The sequence below is a fragment of the Clytia hemisphaerica genome, unplaced genomic scaffold (assembly GCF_902728285.1).
Source record: "Clytia hemisphaerica strain Z4C2 unplaced genomic scaffold, Clytia hemisphaerica genome assembly, whole genome shotgun sequence".
NCBI classification, from domain to species: Eukaryota; Metazoa; Cnidaria; class Hydrozoa; order Leptothecata; family Clytiidae; genus Clytia; species Clytia hemisphaerica.
Window position 1 is genome coordinate 1,028,588 of NW_027104591.1, and position 22,430 is coordinate 1,051,017.

At 34.9% G+C, this 22,430-nt stretch overlaps 3 protein-coding genes across 3 annotated transcripts in view; 2 read left to right on the forward strand and 1 right to left on the reverse strand.

Annotated features, from left to right (window-relative positions):
- Positions 1-68: 68 nt before the first annotated feature.
- LOC136823637 (adenylosuccinate lyase-like) lies at positions 69-5,134 on the forward strand. The gene is made up of 10 exons (XM_067079816.1): positions 69-298; positions 769-972; positions 1,236-1,280; positions 1,724-1,803; positions 2,176-2,347; positions 2,555-2,692; positions 2,898-3,115; positions 3,679-3,859; positions 4,138-4,314; positions 4,683-5,134. The coding sequence occupies exons 1-10, from the start codon at positions 158-160 to the stop codon at positions 4,767-4,769; spliced, it is 1,443 nt and encodes a 480-aa protein (XP_066935917.1). The 5' UTR covers positions 69-157; the 3' UTR covers positions 4,770-5,134.
- Positions 5,135-11,631: 6,497 nt separating this feature from the next.
- LOC136823636 (putative uncharacterized protein DDB_G0277255) overlaps positions 11,632-22,430 on the forward strand; it is a 28,640-nt gene continuing 17,841 nt past the window's right edge. Inside the window, exon 1 of the mRNA XM_067079815.1 lies at positions 11,632-11,921. The gene's annotated coding sequence lies outside the window, so the exon portion shown is untranslated. The remainder of the gene's footprint in view (positions 11,922-22,430) is intronic.
- LOC136823687 (putative uncharacterized protein DDB_G0286901) lies at positions 15,190-16,050 on the reverse strand. Its single transcript, XM_067079854.1, has one exon. It carries the CDS (start codon positions 16,048-16,050, stop codon positions 15,190-15,192), a length of 861 nt encoding a protein of 286 aa, XP_066935955.1.

The following is a 22,430-nucleotide window of genomic DNA, read 5'->3' on the forward strand; positions in this document are numbered from 1 at the left end:
CTTATAAAGCAAAAAGAGCAGTAAGTAAAAATTTGGAAATGAAATTTAAATCTTTTTCATTTTTTCAGCTAGATAATATATAATTAAATCTTAGACAAAAATATAAAAAAACATCAAAAGGGTAAAAAATACATCAACAAATCAATACAAATTCAAAATGGCTGAAAAGAACCGTAATATTTACAGAAGTCAATTATCAGAGCGTTATGCTAGCAAAGAAATGAGCTACAATTTTTCTGACAATCGGAAATTTTCAACTTGGCGAGAGTTATGGGTGATACTGGCCAAAGCTGAAATGGTTTGTTTAGAAATACAGTCAACTCTCTCTAATTCGAACCTTTATTTTTCAGATCTTTCTGTTATTCGAACTAATATATCAGTTCCTTTAGCTGAAAAGTGATTTAAATTACTTTCAATAATTCGAGCCTTTCTCTAATGCGAAGAGAATTCCTGGTCCTTTGGAGATCGAATAAGAGAGGGTCAGCTGTAAACTCTTCAATTCACCAATGCAGGTTTTCCATTCTTAGAATTTAAGTTTCTTTTCCCAATCTAATTGTCTGAAAACTATCAACTAAAATAGTTTTGAAATCCAGAGCTTAATCAGAGATCAAAACAAATAATGAAACATGTAAAGAGCGGGATTTCAAACATACAAATCTTGATTTTTGTTACCGGTAGCCATATGACCAACAATGAGGCGCCCCGTATGTAAACATGTATCACAAGTGTATGAATTTTGCTATGGTAATTTTCTTCTTTCTTTTTCAGGAGCTTGGTGCACCAATTACTCAAGAACAGATCAACGAGATGGAGGCCAACATCCACAATATTGATTATGTCATGGCATCTGCGAAGGAGAGAGAGGTTCGACATGACGTCATGGCCCACGTGCACACTTTCGGTCACGTGGCACCTAAAGCGGCACCCATTATACATTTAGGGTGCACATCGTGTTATGTGGGTGATAACGCTGTAAGTTTTTTTGGTGTTTTATTTATTAATGGTATGCAGAACTCTGTTGCCCCTAGCCACATCATAAAAAATATTAGGATGGTATAATTTGCTGAGGAGATCACTATATGTCATTGGCCCTGAATTTTGACTAACAGAACCCCGCAGATTTTTATTGATGCGAAAATTAACCTGATTAAAGTAGCAATAATATTAATAAAGTATTAGTATTACTCTTAGACTTAGTCACTAACCGTTTTTTTCTCCTTTATTGGATGTTTTAGGATTTGATTATCTTGAGAGATGGTATGGACATTCTGTTACCAAAGGTAAACTTTTGAAATAACTGAAAAAAGAGATATATTTTTATCCTAAACAAATGAACTAAACCCAGCTGATATATTCTTTTGGGGTTTGATTGGACCCTTACTTATGGTTTTTTACACCGTATCATCAAGAAAAGGGAGGCAAAAAATAGGAAATCAGCAAATTTGAGCGAATTCTTGAAAGTTAGAAAGTTCCAATTTTCATACTTCATTTTCGACGTGTTTTTTTTGAATTCCAAAAGTGAAAACTTTTGCCTTTTGAAGCCCTAAATCAAATTAAAAAATAAGTATCAAATTTAAGCTTGCTTTCCCTTTTTCAACGAAATAACAATTTCGTAAAAAAACATTATGGGCGCAATTAGCCATCAAACCCTCGTGGGTCACCCGATTATAGATATCGATTGATGATCAGCGATATATGATAACTTCTTCCTTGTATTTTTTAGTTGGCTAGATGTATTGATCGTCTGTCAAAATTTGCTGACCAATACAAAGATTTGCCAACCCTAGGATTTACACATTACCAGTAAGAGTTTATGTCGTCACCTTCAATTTTCATCTAATGTTATATGGATTTCAGAATAGTTGTCTTAGCATTCTGTACCAATCAGGGACCCCTATTACCGATATTAGGCTGGAGAAGCAAATTTTTAGAAAGGGGTGAATAAGAATTTTTTCTTTTGCATTCTTCTTGTGGTAGAAACAGAATTACATAGAGCTATTATTAGGGTTATGGAGAGTTGTTTATAAAATTTGTTTGGGTTAAAGAGAATTCGAGTATTCAAAAAAAAAAAAATGCACCCCACCCCCAAAATTATCAGGTGGGCCTTCTCAAGTGGTAGGACCAGAACCTTTAGGTAGGACCTTGAACACATTATATTAAAACTTTTGACATTAGGCCAGCACAATTAACAACCGTTGGTAAAAGAGCTTGTCTATGGATATCTGACCTTGTGGCTGACTTGCAAAATATTGAGCGCCTACGAAAAGAGCTTCGTTTCAGAGGAGCTAAAGGGACGACTGGTACACAGGCTAGTTTCTTAGATCTATTCAATGGAGAGCACGAGAAGGTATTGATGACTTCTTCTGTACCCTGACACAGCCCTCCTTTCCAATTTAAATTCACCAGGAATGTGTCTTAGGAAAGAATTTCTACATTTTTAGACTTTTCAAATATGATACATGTCCTTTACCCGTTGTTACATTAGGGGTGAACTGAACTTCTTCATGTTATTAACTGCTTCGTGTTATTGAAAATATCCCTACCCTCTTTACAGGTCGAAAAATTAGACGAACTTGTAACGAAGATGGCTGGCTTCGAGAAACGTTTTATGGTGACTGGTCAAACGTACCCAAGAAAAGTTGATTATAATGTACTGGCTGGTTTGAGTGGTCTTGGTGCAACCATACATAAGGTGATAAAATTGACTTTAATTCATTTAACTAAATTCATTAAAGACAGTTATTGGCAAATTGCAATTTTTAAAAATAAGCCAGAAATATTAGATGATATTTGTGCTAGGTGTTTACTTTCATTCGACCTTAAAAAGGACAATATGATAATATCGAATCCCATTTTAGTGGTTTACTGGTATATTATTTTATCTTTTGTAATAACAGATTTGTACCGACATTCGTCTACTTGCGAGCATGAAAGAGATTGAGGAGCCGATCGAAGAAAAACAAATTGGATCAAGCGCCATGGCCTACAAAAGGAATCCAATGAGAAGCGAAAGGTGTTGTGGGTTAGCGAGACATTTGATGACTCTGTTATCCGATGCTCAACAGACGGCCGCTGTTCAGTGGTTTGAACGTACACTCGATGATAGTGCTAATAGGTAAATATACTATGTATGGAATACATAAAAAATGCGATGGTAAAAAAGTACTGCATTAGCTTCCACAATATTAAAATCATGATGTAATTTGATAGTGCAGAAAGGGGTATGATCCCCCCTTTTTAAACGATCCCCCCTTCTTGGCATCCCCCCTAACATTGAAAAATCTCCAAGGATTTTCAACAAAAATAGCTAACAAATATATGTGAAATATCTTTAGACAAAAAAAGCGAAATAATAAACTTCTTTCTTCTTTTTGACTCAGACTACTCTAACAGAATAATTCCTTTCGTGAAGACCAAATTTCATAACAGTGCTTGAAAGTAATCTACATATATATATGTAAGCCCCCCCCCTTCTTAAACTATCCCCCCTACCTTGCTACCCCACCCCCCTTTTTGATGAAAATTTCTGATCCCCCTTCCTCATTCTTTCGGAAAGGGGGGGGACGAACTGTGTACTGTGATTCGAGGTCTCCCCAACAAAAAGGCCCTACCTACCTTTTCTCCGAGTTCGTCGCTGAAGATGTATTTCCCCTCAAACCATCATTTCTTTCTTCACAGGCGTCTGTGTTTATCAGAGTCGTTCCTGACAGCTGATGCCATTCTAATGACCTTGCAAAACATCACTGAAGGTCTTGTAGTGTATCCGAACGTCATTGCAAAACATATCAACGATGAATTACCCTTCATGGCCACCGAGAATATCATCAATGCGCTGGTAAAGGAAGGTGGAGATCGACAGGTAAACCAGTTTTGTTTGTTTGGTAAGGTTTTTGTAGGCTTGTTAAGACTGAGGGCAACTGTTTATTTTTTGAAGGAGAATCTACATATCTCTTCAATGTCAGTTCATTGAAAAAGTACTACAAATGACTGCCCCAAACCATGATCCCGGAGGAATATTTGCAAAAAATACACAATAGTCAAGAAAAGGCCGTCTACTACTGGTCAGCTTCTGCTGTTCCCTATTTTCAACATTCAAGACACACAACCAAAGTTCCTATGATTTTATATTTTCTCTAGGAAGCACACGAAGAGATCCGTCGCCTATCACGTGATGCGGCCCGCGAGGTTAAAGAGTTTGGACGCGCGAACAATTTACTTTCTCTGATACAAGGGTCAGCATATTTTAAACCAATCAGTGAAAAAATTCACGAAGTTTTGGATGCGAAAACTTTCATCGGCAGATGTCCTGAGCAGGTTTGCTTTTATCTTTGGCTTTTCCGTACTGTGTATTTTGTTGAGAAAATTATCATTGTGCATTTTGATCCTATGTTCGTCCTATCTTTTGACAGGAAAGGGTTCTTTGTTGTGTTTTTGAAGGAAAAACTTCTTAATGGAAGAAAAGTTTTCGTGTGTTTTTTAAAGGAAAAGAATATGTGCATTTCTAAGAATATTTTTCGAAAACACTTTGGAAAAAAGGCTTTTTTTATAGCATTATATTTTCCAGGTCTATTAACCTCTATGAAACAAGACTTTTGATGTTTTTTTTCGGCTCATTGTTCTTATAAAATTGTTTTTATACAAAATGATTGTATTTGCAAGGGATTTCTTCTCACGCTTTCCAGGTCACAACATTTATGGAGGCTGAAGTTAAGCCATCCTTGGTGCCCTATAAAGATATGCTAGATGAAAGAGTGGAGCTAAAGGTCTGATGAATATCAATGACAATTGTTGTTATATAAAAATGAAAGAAGAAAGTTAATAAGTCATCAAAACATTCAAACCAAAGAAGAATTTCAGAATTCATTGTCAAAAGGTTTGTTCAAGGATATTTTTTTTGAATTTTTATTTTTATTTCAATTGACATTTTGCCAAAATTTCGATGTTCAGGAATATTACAACAAACTGAAAATCAGATTGTATTCAAGTCTCGTATCATTTAATATTAGCAGAATTTTCGTAACCCTTCTTCGTGAATGGTAGATATTTTTGTTATTATTTTTTGCGTATTTGTGCTGCGTTTTTGTAGAAAATATTATGATTTTTTAAGATAAAAATTTCATCAGATGTAAGTGAATGAATAAATTTGTTTTGAAATTTAAGTCGTTAGGAGTAAAGACACCCTGGATGGGGACTTAGGCAAAATAGGTCTCGGGTATGTGCGAGTCTTAAGGGCCCTTTTTTCATACCAAATCTCTCACAGGGTAAAAAAAATCACAAAACAGCAATTGAGTCTCTGACAGGGTCCCAAAATTACAAAATATAAAAAATCGACTCCCTCACAACAAGGGACAATTGGCTCTCGCATATCGTAAAAACGTATAAAATGTCAAAAATTTTCGAAATTTGGACTCTCACAGGGGGGATTTTCGAACATTCGATGATTGCTAGGTGGATGTATATTTGACCTCATGTGCGCCGGGCATGTTATTTAATGTAAAGTTCAAAGCATATCATAAAAAATATAATCACACACAGCGCTCATAGAATAAAGGTAGAGCAGTTGGCTACGGTTAGGTTGTTGTGTTGGTTTAGGCACCAGCCGGATATTGGTCCTTGGTGTCTTTCTGCTAAATGATCGAAGATTAGAAAAGGCTCAAAGATAAGTAAAGAAATCAATTCGGATAGACAGCTACGGAAAGGGGAGCATTCGGTGTTGCCTTAAAACTTGAGAGCCTAATCACTCTTTTACTATTGTAGTGCTTCTATCGCTCATTCTTCGAACCACTATGTGTGGAATTGTGGACTGCAATGAAGTCTCCATGACTCAAACACATAGGGAGACGCAAATTTCTTCAAGTTAAGGAAATTTCCATTTATGGAGTAAGGTTTACTTAATAAGGCATTATCAACAGAATGGACTGGAAAACTTGTTTCATTCGAATTATAGAGGTTCAAGTTAAAGAGACTCTACTGTATATATTTTTACAAACATATCATGCTCTTGCAACCTATGTACATAACTGTTATGCTAGAAATTCACGTTTGTTTGTTGATGGAGGTATTGAGATAAAATCGGCCGAAGGGACAACACAAGGTGATCCTCTGGCCATGCCGACATATGCAATTGGTCTCCTACCACTCCAACAGCTTCTTCGGGAGGAGGTCGATTCAGATGATGTAAAGAGTGTTGCCTATGCCGATGACCTGGCAGGTGCCGGTAGCCTCCAAAACCTATTGAAATGGTGGCATGCAGTAGAACGACTTGGCCCTATTTTCGGATACTACCCTAAGGCATCAAAATCGTGGTTAATTGTTAAGGATGAGGACTTTACTGAGGCAGAACGTATCTTTACAGGGACTAATGTAAAAATTACTTGCTCAGGAAGAAAATACTTGGGTGGAACAGTCGGTACACAGGATTTCAAAACTGATTATTTTAAAGGACTTGTTGAAAAATGGGTGAAACAAATTGAAACACTCAGTGAGATAGCAAAATCACAACCCCAGTGCGCCTATAGCTCATTTGTCGGTGGCTTCATCCACAAATTTACCTATCACCTACGTGTGCTCAAGGACATTGATGAACTGCTTATACCACTGGATGAAGCAATAGACAACCATTTGATACCAGCTCTGACAGAAGGTCATCGATGCAGCAGACTCGAAAGGAAGCTCTTGGCTCTCCCAGTCAGACAAGGTGGTTTAGGTATACCTATCTTATCTGACATTGCGAAGATAGAATATAAGAACTCTCAAACTGTCAGTGAAGAGCTTCATAAGAACATTGTTTCACAAACAACAGAGTTTCCGGGAAACAACCCAAAAGCGAAGTATAAGATAATGAAAGAAAATGAAGCTAGACATCATAGGATACTGGAAGATCTAAGAACTGAAATGACAGCGGACCAAAGAAAGGCGAACGAACTTGCACAGACAAAAGGAGCATCGAACTGGCTCACTGCGAAACCGTTGAAAGGAGAGAACTTTAACCTGACTAAACGAGAGTTCTTCGATTCCATCGCCATTCGCTATCGTTGGCAGCTGAAACATCTCCCTACCCACTGTACCTGTGGAAATCGCTTCACAATAGAACATGCTTTATCATGCCCTAAGGGAGGCTTTGTGTATTACAGACATAATGAGATTAGAGACACTATCTCCACCTTATTGAGTGAAGTCAAGAAAGATGTTGCGATTGAGCCAAGCCTGGAGCCGATTACAGGAGACGTTTTGCCACCAGGTACAATCAGAGAGGATGGAGCCAGAGCGGACATTAGCGCTATGGGGTTCTGGACTAGAGGCCAGAGGGCATTTTTTGATGTTAGGGTATTCAATGCCTACGCCCAAAGGTACTCTAGGATGAGCCCCTCCAAAATGTTCGAAGCAAATGAAAAGGAGAAAAAGAGACACTATAACAACCGCATCATTAGGATTGAAGGAGGCTCTTTCACACCGCTCATTTTCACCACCAATGGCGGAACCGGCAGGGAGGCACAAATCTTTATTCGATCCCTTGCAACACTCATGGCTGAAAAGAGAGGTGAACTTTTCTCCCTTACTTTAAACTATCTGAGAACGAAAATCTCATTCGCATTGATCCGTTCAACAGTTTTGTGTATCAGAGGAAGCAGAGTCCCTAAGAAAGCTGTCATCAACACTCAGGACATAGGCATAACCGAAGCTGCTGGTTATGTTTAGAACTCTGATGGATATATTTCTCATTTTTCTAAAACACTTAGCTTGTTATACTGTTGTTGTTTTTTTTTCTTTCTTATTTTTATGATAGGAAATTCTGGAAAAGTTTTTTTAAAGGTCTCGCCCCTTTATTATATGGTGAGAATTTTCCTAATCAGAATATATATTTCTCCATTTAAAAAATATGTGCTATACATGTTCTTATGTTCACAAATATACAAACATTGTGATTTGAACCTCCTAGACTTGAACCCAATCATCTTGTTGTGTTTGAGGTGAAAGTAGTCAGGGAGCCACTTATTATTTTTGATTGACTGGATGGCGCTGATAAGTAGTTGCCTGGCTGTGCCTGGTGTAATATGACAGACTTCATTTTCTGGCTTTGCTTGAGCGTGCAGCAAATCCATACCACTAGATCCAGTCCCTTTTTGGGGAAAGGAAACCATGATCAATTGACCAATTCTTTTTTTCGAATCCAAGAGGTATTTTCATGTTCTTATTATTTTGAAAAATCCCAAGATGGCGATCCTCTGGTCTAATACGCTGAACTCAACGCCATCAGAATCATCAGGAATTTCAGTCAGAAGTATACTCTAATTTTTTGATGAAGCAATGTCTTCGTAATATTTATTTTAATGTAATATTAGTTGAAGAAGACACTAGTTTAGGGCGGAGGAATCGATTGAACTTGCTCCTATCAATAAGCATTGAATTGAGACACGCAAAATCAAACTTTTAATCATTTTTCCTCGAATATCAATTTCGATCGTGACCTAACCTGGTTCAGCTGATACATTGCAAAACTCATCTTTCAAGCGTGATTTCAAAAATTGCAAAATCGCTATTGATAGGGATTGGCTTAGTCTCCCATAAAAAGCAAAAAAAGAAGACAATACTTTCAAACAGGAGGTCTTTCATTCATTGTTCCAATCTCTCCACCCACCCTCTATCTCCTTCTGTAATAAGAAAAGTGACTCCATTTCAATAAATTCCCATACAAAATCTTTCAAACCAAATTTTTGTATTTCATCTGCATTAGTACTAAGACTTGGCATTTTAAACGATGCTTATGATGGGGCCTTGATCTTTGACGTGAAACGGACTAGTAGTCGAGCCCTTAGAATATGTTGAAAAAATAAGTTGACTTATTTCGATTCAAGTTTATATTGACGATAAAGAAAATATGCTTATAAAAAGATAAAGGTTTTTAGAATGTTGAATAATGGATAAATTGTTAAACGAATGAAACCACATTTTGGGTTTGAGCTATGGGAACTGGGACCAACACTTAACCCACAGCTCCGCATGAGAGCTTTTCTTATAAGAATACTACACCAACACAATTCTAAGTTTTCTTTATGCCAAAAGTACTGGATGAAAGATCAAAGCTGTTTACGATGGGAAGCATCTGGTTTGTTACTCTTAGGTGCCAAATAAACGCCCCCCCCCGCTTGTTAATTTTTCGAAAATTTTCCAGTCCTTGTTTTCAAGTATTAAAATAATTTCAGGTTTACGCGCGCAAGAGTCGTTGAGCCCGACTTAGGATGCGGCACATCAAAGGCCGACTATCATCCCTCTCCGATGGGAAATTGGCCCGCTTCTTTAGAGCTTAAGCGTGGGTAGCCACCAATCCCCCATCGGAAAATCAAATAGAATTTTCTCTTTAAATCCTATACGTCATACAAATAAAATTGATCAAAAACTTTTCTTATAAAATAAACCCAAATGAGACCGTGTGATTTTAAAACATCAGATGACTAACGTTCTTCATTCAGTATAAAAGCCACAAAAACCACAATAAATTTCCTAACTTTCTAGTCACCATGGGTTAATAATTCTAACATTACCAGGGGTAGTATTCATAGATTGGATAGTGTATTTTAAATCTTTTTCAATGAAATAGGGATTTAATCATTAATTATTCTATTCTCTATCTTCTTCAAAAATTTCATATTTCTTTTTTTTTTCAGTGGTCTCGTTTTGTCCGTTCATTATTCTCAGTTTTTTTTAATCTGTAATTTTTAAAAAGCATATTGCAAATGGTTGTGGAAATTTCTCTCTGAAATCACCTCTGTAATGTTAAAAGGTTAGCATTTCTCAAACTCAATCTGTCCATTTTGGCAACCGTGTTATTGGGCTGATGAAGGATTTTTTATCTGAGTTTTTGTTAGATACTCTTGCAGAGAATTTATTTTTTAATGGTTACATTTTTACCAGCAGATATCAAATAATTGGCATCTTCAAATGCCTACCTAACAAACCTTCCTTCCGGGTTTAAGGTGTTTTACTTGATATTTTACATCTTACACTTTTGTGGGTAAATCTGCCATCGCAGTCGGTGGCGACTCAAAGGCTACTATCTCGACAGCTATGTAACCAAAGCTAGGGCACCACTCATTTTCCCTGGATTGCTCCGCTTACCCTTTATCGATTTCTTTATTTGTCGATCATCAAGCAGAGAGGCATCAAGTACCATCTTTTGTACTAATTACAAAGTCTTTGGTATTACTTGGCCGGTAGTTGAGCCCACGATATTGCGCACCGAAGCCGAATGCTCAGCTGTTTACCGAATTTTCTTTTCTTTGAATTTGGAGATGAGCCTAGGTCGTAAAAAAAGAGGACTTTTTAAGCCCTTTATTACTTCTCTTCACTTTTGACCCTTTTTTTGCCCACTCATATTTTTTAATTCTATTTTTTCCATCCTAATATATATTCATTAAGCTTGATGTCTTCATTTTATCTTAGTCTTTGTTTCTTATTAGAAAAAAATGTTAAGAAAGCAGAAAGACCTACTACATTTTGTTGAAATTGAGAGACTAATTTTAGCTGAAAGTGAAATAATTTTTGGCACATTTGTAAAACAAGTTAAAACTATGAAACTTGACTGGGATTACCTTTTCGACCCAAGGATAATGCAAAGTCTAAATTTCTTCCTTTCCCCTCATTTTTGTGCCTATAAAATGTAAAAAAGCAAACTATCCTCTACTATGATGGCTATGATATTATATCCATTTTCTTTTATTTCGTTGGCTTTTTCATGCTTTCATTACATAAAGTGTTTAGCCTCTATTAGCTAGCCAATGTGAAAAACAGGACTGTGCTCTTTTGTTTTTGTTTTCCCTTTTCTATTTTTCTACTTTCTTTTTCTCAGTTCTACATATATTCTATGATAAAGTACATATTTTATCTTGGAAAATACTATAAAAACACAACCTTATGTAATAATTGTCTTTCGTGTCTATGTGAGACTGAAACTTTCATGTTTCAACTCCATGTGGAAGATTTTGTGTAATTTTTTCCTACTTTTCTATCGGAAGCAGAAATGGACTTTTCATACTTTTTTATTATTATGTGTTACTATATGGTTTCAACTCAAGAGTGTTGTCACAGTGGAACTCCTATTACTGTACTAGTTATTGAGACGGGTTTAAAGTTTTTTCGTCTGAAGGGGTTGGGCAACTATTGTTTGAGTTCAAAAGTCAACCCACTCTATATAGTGAGGGGCGTACGGTATTTCGGAATTGCGGAAATCGACCCTTTTTCTTCGGAATTTAGACGAAATTCCTTCGGTATTTCAAAATTCTGAAATTGTTTCAGTATCGGAAATCTATGAATTTTTGCTTCGAAATTTCGGTATTATAAAGTTTTTATCCTCCTTTTTCGGAATTCGTACATGAAAAATCAAATTTGATGAAAACTTTGTCAAAACGAGGAAAATACCCGAACAAATTTGTATTTAAATTAGTATTTTTTTTATGGAGTTTCAGAAATTTTGGCGAATTTATTCGGTATTTCGGAAATCGCATACCCCGTACGCCCCCCCACTGCAAATAACTTGTCTCAAAGTATACTTGTTATCTTCAATGGTAGAGTACCCCATCATTAGGTACATTGGTGTCATATCCGACCATTTTATGACTCCTTTTATCTCTTTTTAGATTCAAAAAAATATCAACAGCATTTCTTGATTTTATTTTACTGATTTGACTGAATGCACTTTATTTATGGTTACCAGATCATTGGCTCCTCTCACGAAAGTCGGCACAACATTTTTTGGTATTTAAAAGCTTAATTACAATTAGCAGAACATCAGACCACTGGGAGCTGTTTTGACCAATAGAATTTTTTTATTAATCATTGGAATTGACGTTGAGAAGGATCGATGGATGGACAATTATTCGTTTAATCTGGATAACCTTCTACCGAATCTACGCCAGTAAAAGAAGGTATGTTTTTTTTGGTTTATCTATTCTCAATTTCCTATACATTTGTCAGGATGTTTGGTCCTTTGAGACTGGTATTTTTAACGGAATGCACTTGGTAAATTGATTAAAGAGATTTTCATTAGTTGTTGATATCGGTAAGGTTTAGGGGTGAAGGGTAAGGTAGGAATGGCGTGAGGGAGGGTACGTGAAAGGGATGGATGGATATGGAATGTATAAACTGACCCAAGCGGGTCTTTGAAACAGGGGTGTCCTTACTTAATTAATGTGACATTACAAAGTTCCTGCTACAGCGTGTGGCCCCCAAACGTCGATCTAATCTAAAATTTTTCTATAATCTAGAGGATAATCTTTAACATCTCTACTTTATTTCCCGAAAGTTCTTTTTCAAAATTTTCAATTTCAACAATATTTTACAATCGCTTAAGAATAGGCAGCTTTTTCTAATGGCACCCAAAACGTACGTTTGCAATTTTAGCTATTTCCCTAGATCTCTTTAAGATATACAAAATTTTACCCATTTTTACCAAATGTGGTGATCTAAAGGGTTTTGGGCATATTTTTGTTTGATAAAACTTTCACAGTATACCCCTAGTTGTTAAAGAGCAGGTTTGGGGCCCCCAAAACGTAGATGCAGTTATAATCAAATTGTTAAGCCTTCAAGTGGTAATTTTAGGGGGAGAAACTATCAAACATGTTTTTGTTTTACGACCCGATGGATGTAAAATTTATGTTTCTATAAAATATTTCAAGATTTTTTCGATGATGCAAAGTCCAAACTGAAAATTTAGAAATTTTGAAAATGACAATTTTGATTGAACAACGTCTTAATTAAGTTTCTGAAAACCAATCTCTTTTGAAAAAAGTTCCATTCATGTATTTAAATTTAAGAAAAACAGTATAACTGAAACTGAAAATATTAAAGGGACATTAAAGTAGTAAAATGCAAACATTGCGCGAACCACGTGTCATTAAAGAGAACAATTAAAATCACGTGTCCAAAACAAACTTGTAAAACAATTGAACAATCAAAATTAGCGATATTTTGTTTGATTTTTTATTTTGATATGTGACATTTGTTTTGATTTAAATTTTGCAAGTACTGTTATGTCCCTTTAAGCTTTAAAGGTATTTTTCTCCTATATTTTACAAAAAAATGACAGAATTTTCTGTTTTTGCTGATTCAGCGAAAATTTCTATACGTAATGTTAATTTTTTGTTATAAACTATTATAAACAAGCTGATAGGAATGAGATTTCAAGATTTTTTGCTGTTTCTCATATTTCGAATTTTCGGTCTTATCAATGCTGATTCTAGGGCCCCAGACGCAAATACCTTAAAGGAAGAAATTTTGGCGGGAATTTAATTTGGCGGATGGCCGAAAAAGTTTTTTCAGAGGGAATTTAATTATTGAAATAGCATGAATTTGGGGAATGCGTGAAATAATTTAAATTTGGCGGGAATTTAATTTGGCGGATGGAGGAAAAAATAAATTTTGGCGGGAACTTAATTTGGCGGATTTTGACTAAATCCGCCAAATCCGCAAAATTTTCTTTCCGCCAAGACTTCTTCCTTTAAGGAATGTTATTTCGAATCCGTCTCAAACCATCAAAAACATACTCATTTTTAAGTTTAACCATCATTGCATCAAAATAAACAAAAATCATCTTAATCTGATAAATCTACAGTGCCTACAGGTCACATCCTCATTTTAATGACGACCTCCGTTTTGGGGGCTATATAGTCTAGCATGCTAGACGACTTAACTCAGTAAAAAATAGGAAGTAGAAAACTTGACAGGAGCATCAATATAGTCGTCTAGAATATTTTGTGCACAACAAACTTTTCATAAAAATTCTCTTTTTTCATGTTTTTGGATAACATTTTCAGGGGGTCTTGTTGGTTTGTTTTGGTTTGGTTTTTTTTTCTTTCACTTAGAAATTCTCATTGGCTGAAATTTTTTTGTTTATATATTTTGTTGTATATGATTGTTTTCTCACCCCGCAGAAATCTGCGGGCCCTGCTGGAACTCCCGTAAGCTACGGAAACCACCTTAGCCCAGTCGTTTATTTTAACCATATCCCGACATAAAAATTTCCCGCTTTCAACAAAAACGTTATAAACGACTGGATTCCCAGTCTAGGGGCTATATAATGTACGTTTTATTGCAATGAAATTCTTACAATTTACATTTTGATGATGTAACCATTTTCATGACAATCCGTTAATTTCAAGACCAGACTTTTGTTAATGTATAGAATGCTTCATCGAGCGCTTTTTTCCACACAGAGTATGCTGTGTTATATTTCCTCTTTCTGTATGACGTATTTGATTATTATTCGAAACTTTCGTTTCGTTGACTTAATCTTAAGAACCAATTTCGAATCTGGATAATATCATGTCAATGGGGAATCTTGTTTCAAATGTCTTATGGACTGTTTCAAGGTTAAGTTTGCAAAAAAAACATAAATTAGACTGGCTTCGTTCTTTCTAACCATACCCTTATTATAATCTAAAGATTTTAGGATTTTAAATTTTCAAGGCTTTTCAAAATCTCTAGGGATAATTTTTGTTCCATAATGCTGCTTATAAAAAATTCAAAACAGAACATTGTAATAAGTAAGAGGGCAAAATAATAATATGAAGGAGGGATATAAAATTAATTAATAGAGGTGTTACATTTCTGGAGGGTCTCAAAATTTACCTAAATTTAATTTTCTTGAAGACGAGAGGTAGGAATCGTGTTTTTTCTGCCCTTATTTGGACATATAGTATCGAATATTATACTAGTTTTGGTTTCGTCTTAGACCATTTTATTTATATTGAATTTATTGTAAAGAGGTCATTATTCAAGCTGTTACTTGAAGGGCGTTTACTTAGGCCTTAAGTCTGATTTTTTTCTTTGTAACTGAGAGTCTTATTGCCTCTTCTAATGTTCATTCTGAATTAAATTGAATCAAATTCACTTTCCTTGTTACAAAACCCCTTTTATTCTAGTTCACCTAAGATTTTTCCAGATTTTCGGGGAGGTTGGTGAAGTATACTATGCTCATTGATTGGTCGAAACTTACATGTATGAAGAACGATAAGCTTGACACCATGTCGTGATTTGACATTATATTTTACAATGATTGGCATTACTGAGGTCAAACATACCAGGATAATCACGACGACGGACGAAAAATATAATATGCTAGTGAAAATACTAAGTTTGATGGGTTGAAACTCACTAGCCTGTTAAATTTTCGTTCCTCGTCGTAATTTTACCGATTTACTTTATAACTTCACTATTGTCTGGCTTCTTTGACATGTAATGAAGTTGACTGATATTTATTGACATTGATTGACATTGATTGGCATTGATTGACATTGATTGACATTGTTTGACATTGTTTGACATTGATTGGCATTGATTGACATTGATTGACATTGTTCGACATTGATTGACATTGATATTGACATTGATTGATTGATTGACATTGATTGATTGATTGACATTGATTGACATTGATTGACATTGTTTGACATTGTTTGACATTGTTTGACTTTGTTTGACATTGTTTGACATTGTTTGGCATTGATTGACATTGTTCGACATTGATTGATTGATTGACCTTGTTTGACATTGATTGACACTGTTTGACATTGATTGACATTGTTTGACATTGATGACATTGTTTGACATTGATTGATTGATTGGCATTGATTGAGATTGTTTGACATTGATTGACATTGATTGGCTTTGTTTGGCTTTGTTTGACATTGATTGACATTGATTGACATTGATTGACATTGATTGACATTGATTGACATTGATTGACATTGATTGACATTGATTGATTGATTGACATTGATTGACATTGTTTGACATTGTGTGACATTGTTTGGCATTGATTGGCATTGTTTGACATTGATTGGCATTGTTTGACATTGATTGACATTGATTGGCATTGATTGACATTGATTGACCTTTTGACCCATTGTTGACATTGATTGACATTGATTGACATTGGATTCGACATTGGTCGACATTGTTTGACATTGATTGACATTGATTGACATTGATTGGCATTGTTTGACATTGTTTGACATTGATTGACATTGATTGACATTGATTGACATTGTTTGACATTATGTGATATTATTTGACGTTGATTGACATTGATAGGCATTATTTGATAAGATCATAAACGACATAAATTTTTCGTTGTTTGTCTTTTTTTAAGAAGCTTGCAAAAAAGCTGATCGATTAATGAATAATTCTACTTTGCTAATTAAAACAGATGTTTGCATAAGTATGATGTTCCTATTTTCCAAAATCATATTCTTCTTTTTTTAAAGTTTGCTTCTTTTTTCAATTGTTCTCACTTTTGTTTCATTTTTTCATCTTACTAAATGTTTTCTATAAGAAAAGACTTTTTCGAGTTTTCTCCTTATTGTGCTGTATACATCTGTGTTTTTTGTTATGGAAGGCGGCTTGCATTTTTATCTCTCTTAAATCTTGACTTGCTAAAGACTATGTTAGCAATCTTAACGGTCCTGAATATTGTTGGTTAGAACTGCGGGTCACTTATTAACCTCTTACACACTTCAGTCGTCAAAAAAGGGGAAAAACGCTCCTCCCCTCTTGACTGACTATTGTTCAAAGCGTCCACATAACGTTTGATGAATGTTGAAACAATGTTGTCCAGCTGAGTTGCTTATAATTTAAAAGTTTGATGCCTTTTTTAAAATCACAAATGTTTTCCCACCGCGTATAGTGGTATTTGCGTACTCGCCCTCCCCTTTTGCGTTCAAGTTTATGGGTCCAGTCAACGAACCATCAGGTGTAATTAGCTTTCAAACTGGTTCTTTTATCGTAGCATTTGTAAAAAGAAGTTTTGGTTGTTCTTTTTCCAGTAAGGTCATATTGTAGTTTGACAGGGAGTGCTTTTCAACGTATTATTTGAATAGAAGTTTTGCCTACAAAAAAATTTGATCAACAGAGGAAGAATGAAAAAAAGAAACGCTTATCAAATTATTAGATAAAAGAGGCGATACCTACTTGCTAGATTTTCACCCCTCTTTTTTCTCTGCTTCCAAAAATACGAATTACTCGGTGAAAAACAATATACGTTGAATCGATTTATGTATATGGCAGGTCGTGCTAATAGTATTTGTTGTATTAGTTTTATTGATTTACAAGTTTAGTTTATTTTATATTTACCACGAAAATTTTCTCTCCGTGTTTTACAACTGAGATGGTTGTTGGAATTAAAGTATAAACTCTCTATATATATAGTATGTCATGACAGATAGCAGAATTCAAGCGAACTTAAAAGGCTTAGCAATAAATGTATGAATAACCGTGAATTTACCGAAACCGTGGGAGTGAAGATATTTGTGCGAACTTTCTAGCTTATTGTTGTACACTGTTTGTTAAGATGTTAATCAAATATTTACTCCAGAGTTCTTAAGAGTTGAGATGAAATTGATATAAATTGACTACCATTATATGACATCGATTGACAATAGACGATTTGACTCAGATTTGACCCCCGAGAATTGCCCACAATGCTTTGCGCGGAAAAAGTTCACGATGAAATTCTTTCCACACAAAGCATTGTGGGCAATTCTCGGGGGTCAAATCTGAGTTTTCGTGTAAAGCCGATATCGTCTATTAGTAGGACTCCCTCTCCTAACCATTACAAAGCAATCTCAGAAAAATCATACCTTTTGAGTCAAAACACCCTGAACTTTTATCCCCGATCCTTATTGGGAAGACACTATCCTTTAAGGATCTGTACTTGATTGTGTACTAGATTGTAAGTCGGGTTTATATTACATCCAGATTCAGCTCCATTCTTCATTTTATGCACTGATTTGAGAATTTTCACTGGGTCACTCTTCAGTAACCGTTGTTTCAATCATTTCCGACAATGTAGACATTATACTATACTTACATAACTAAAGTGAACTATGGATTTAAATCCTTTAAGCATTTCGATTTGGTATGAACGTACTTCTTTACTAATATTCAAAGCTTAAAAGCTAAGCTGGAAGAAAGTATAGAAATTTTCCTCGTCCAATTTTCGAAACAAACTGTATTGAGATTTTTAATTTTTATACAAGAATCATAACCTCATACTTGAGGGGTTGGTAATTTAGCTAAGTAATGAGTCTTGTCGAATGAAGAAATCTAATAATCTGCGTACCAGATATCTACAGTGTTATTTAGTTTGCTAGGGTTTTTTTATGTAGTGTTGCTATAAATTTGATTCTATTTGTACCAATCTCGTGGGCTTGTTTTTTTAGATTTTCTATCCCGTCGGCGCCTCCTTAGACACTAATTTTCAGCCTCTCCTCTTTCAAATTCGCTCCGCCGGGCCCACTCTCCGATGTGAAATTGCACCGCTTCTTTAGAGCTTTAGATTGCGCAGCCGCCAAACCGCTATTGGAATATCAAATAATACTTATATTTCGCTTGATCGAGTCTCAATTAGAAAAATATAGATTTAGATTTAGTAGAGTACTAGTGTTGTCAATGACGAAGCAGGATATACATTAAAAATTGATGAATGGAAAGTGAAAGTGCTTTTTCACTTGTAGGCTCAATTTAATCACTAATTTATTTATTTCTTTGCGAAATCAATAATTTCTTTATAAGAACATAAAATAAGTTAAAGAGTGTTCTTATAAAAATGCAGATACCTTTACACTTAGAAACAGCAAAAAAGGAAGTAAAATAAAGTAAATTTAGACCCAAACTCTAAACTTATCTTATAAACAGCGGCACTAGATACACTTTTTTTAGGAACAATTTTATAAAAAATAAGAACAATTTAAGAACAATGGGCTCTTCCAGAAAAAATCCGTTCATGGGGGGTGGAGGATGAATTGTCCAGGGGTATTGAAAAAATACCAAAAAATTGCAATGTCCAGGGGGTAAATTCCCAATGTCCAGAGGTAATTTTTTGTGTCCACAGGGTTGATTTGATGTTTGTCCAGGGGTATAACCCGTGTCCAGGGGGTTAAAAATCAAAATGTCCAGGGGTAGTTCATGAAAAAAATAATATATCCTCCACCCCCAATGAACGGATTTTTTCTGGAAGAGCCCAATACTGAGCTTGAAATTACTTGATTTCAAACCATTTAGGGGTCAAAGTAGTAAAAATTGGGTATAACGCTTAAAATACCTTAAAGGAATAGTGTATTGCTACGCAAATCAAAATATTATGGTCACGTGTCTGGAATTTGATTGGTCGAGCGCGATAAAAGTTTACAATTTGATTGGTCGAACGGGATTTCACTTTCGTTTTCGTAATGTAAACAAACCGAAAAATACTTTGCGACATAAAAAAGTTGGGAGGGGAATGTAAAATCTTTCGTGTAATTTCTTCTGTCTTGTATCATACTTATATGAAGGAAATTTTCTGTTTTGCTATGCCAAAATTGATTCACAAATGTAAATACTACACAAGAGTTTTTCTATACACAAAGAGATTGTGAGATGAGAAGATATAAACAGTTCTTTTTTGTTTTCCTGTGTTCTTTGTGTTTCATCAAGAGCAGATGAACAAAATAACAAATAGTAAATAATGCATAAAACATTTTTTGAAAAAAATAACATCACATTATAGAATTCCTGTATATGCATTTGGATTTTGAAAACTATATAAGAATTTACAAATTCTTTATGGCTTCACTTTTATCAAGAGTGATGCGAAAGTATTTGAATAATAATATGACCTCCTCTTTGAAGTTGCCTTCCAAAATATTTCTTTCCATTCAAAAAAAAATTCTCAATTAAAGCACCCTCAGAGTTTTTCACACAGTAGCACTTCATAGGGAAAAAAGTTACCTAGAAAATAAAATTTTATCAAAACTGTTGGTGAAAAAATACTTCCTTTTTTTAGCAGAAAATGTTTTAATATCTTAAAATTTTATCATTGAGTATATGTATTTATCGTCACTTCATACAACACCAGTCACAATATTCCACATTCACTCAAGTTAACAACGTAAATAAAATGTAAACAGTTCTTCTTACAGCAGCATATCCATACCACTGTAAAAAATGCAGCTATGTCCATCCATAACGAAACAAACTGTTCCCAAATCATAGCATGTACGAGGACTTTCAAAAAGGATGCAGAGATATGTAGCTTCAGAGTCGAACCATGCCAGAAGCACAAGAAGACAAAGTCCCTTGATCGATGGTTTGATCTTAATTTTCAATGATAGTTACAGGATTTTAAATTTAATCAAATCAATGTGTCCTACTGCTACTTCCTCAACATTATTTCATAAAATTCCAAATCAGTACAATATGATGCTCAGAACCAGAGTTTTTCGTTCATCGTAGAGTTACTTTTCGCTTCATTTTATTTGGTTCGTGCAAAATCTTATGATACAGTGATTTTATTGAGAAAATAATATCCGCGTTCCATGATTCTATCGAAGTATTCTGAAGTTATTTAGACTACAGTCTCCAGAGTTGATTTTTCAAGTCATTGGATGAACAAAAATGTCCCATATTTTGAAGTACGAACCATGAAAATCTTCTTTGAACAAGACTTTCTTGTCTTGATGAGTTTCATTCACTTCTCAGATCCATATATGCACACTTTCGAGAGATGAACAAGTCTTTCTTGTCTTGTTGATGAGTTTCGTTTCACTTCTCAGATCCATATGCACACTTTCGAGAGAAAATAGAAATCTCTTTCTCCTCTTGAGTGTTCAAAATTGACTACATTGTTATTTAACTGAAAGCAAGAGAAGAGATAGTTCTGTATAAATTGGTTAGCAAAAGAATTCAATCTTGATATTAAATATCTTCTTGTATCTTCAGCATCATAGAAAAATAAACATTGAAACTTTGCACAAAGATACTGTAGTTGAATAAAAACACTTTATGATTTTGGTGCTTTACTTATTTGCTTGACACTTAAAAGTTTCACATTAAAAATCATATCCAGCTGAATCTCGAGCATCACTGAAAAATATGCTTTGAAACTTTCCATAATGATAGTTCAATAATAATATGACCTATTTCAGTTAATATTAACACTGCTCAGCCACAAAATGATCAATAAAGATCTCGTAAACATTACAGTTTTTCTCAATAAAGATTTTCTAGTCGCCATTTTCTTCTAGCTCGTTTTTTGAGCAAGACTAGAATCTCGCTCGGTTTTCTCGCGCCCTTGACGGGAAATACTCACTCGGGTAGTTTTACTTTTGTGCGGGAAAAACATGAGCGAGTTTCTTTGCTGTCGAGTTCAACTGTAGCAATACACTATTCCTTTAATCACATCCTATAAATAGGAACATGATAAGAACAATTTGATGCTCAAAGTGACAAAGAAATAAGAACAGCCGATAGCCTCAGCAAAATTATACTGGTTCTTATAAAAAAAAGTGTAGATTAGGTTATTATTCTTATAAAATAAATTATGTTTCAAAAGAATCCAAGCACTTGTAGGAGGTTATTTTGACTAAACGTATCTCATATTCAGAAGTGTAAGAAGTATGTATCACTTTTTTTTGTGAAAAGGTATCGATCAATTATTAATGAAGTACTGATTAGTGAGTAGTAAGAGAGGGACTAGAAACGGGATAAACTGATTTCATTTTTTTTGTAAGAACACTCATTGTTCGGATACTTGACGCAGCCCTAACGCCGCAGCTCATGATCTTCACGAGGTTAAGTTAGACGAAAAAAATTGCCCAAAATATACGAATTCTATTTCATGAAATAGCCGAGATTCAAATCTTAGAATTCCATTCGGAATAAAAAAATTTAGGACGATGGGGTTGGGCTGTATTGGTTTGATTGTAAATAAGAACTCGCGTCGCAGGTCCAATGGCGTAAATTCATGACATACATCATTGCATTGTCTTCAGACGTTACATTACAGACCCAACAGCTGATTGGCTGTAAGTGACGTAACATCAATTAATACGTCACTTGCAACCAATCAGCTGGTGGGTCTGTGATAATAATCTGAAGACGTCGAAGAATTGAATCTGACCTTCTTACAACATGATGCAATTTTTATACTGTTCTTGAAAGGGAAAGAGAGCCAGCAAAGTAGGCTTTGTTTAAGATAATTCACGTAGGCTTTTTCATGGCATCTCACGAAATTTATAATATACTTATATAAAATTAGGAATCATTTAAGTATTAAAAGTTGTTTCGTCTCAGACAGATTTCCTTTCCGTTAATTAAGTAAATAAAGAGGCTTTTCTGTTTCAAGATCCTGTATAATTTGCCAAATTTTCAAGAATATGTGCCAATTTGATGTGGTAAATCCATCTTCCTTCTCGGACTAAAAAATCTGTTTTAACCACCGCATTTTGAGAAAATATGTAGTCTATCATGATACAGTGACAGATTTCATGACGGTGGTGGGTTGTTTTGTTCAAATTTCCTTATATGGAAATTAACGCTCTCCACCATAGAATTTGAGCCCTGGCTTCTCCGATTTGTCATCGACATTGTTGTAGCTCTTAAGGCTTCTTAGAGTACACAAT

What these genes read in the sequence shown, in the direction of transcription:
- LOC136823637 (XM_067079816.1), top strand. Translation starts at nt 158, where the DNA reads ATGGCTGAAAAGAACCGTAATATTTACAGAAGTCAATTATCAGAGCGT. An exon ending in TCAATGGAGAGCACGAGAAG is followed by an intron (nt 2,348 to 2,554) that starts GTATTGATGACT and finishes CCCTCTTTACAG; the next exon opens with GTCGAAAAATTAGACGAACT. An exon ending in CTCGATGATAGTGCTAATAG is followed by an intron (nt 3,116 to 3,678) that starts GTAAATATACTA and finishes CTTTCTTCACAG; the next exon opens with GCGTCTGTGTTTATCAGAGT.
- LOC136823687 (XM_067079854.1), bottom strand. Translation starts at nt 16,050, where the DNA reads ATGTCAAACAATGTCAATCAATGTCAATCAATGTCAATCAATGTCAAA.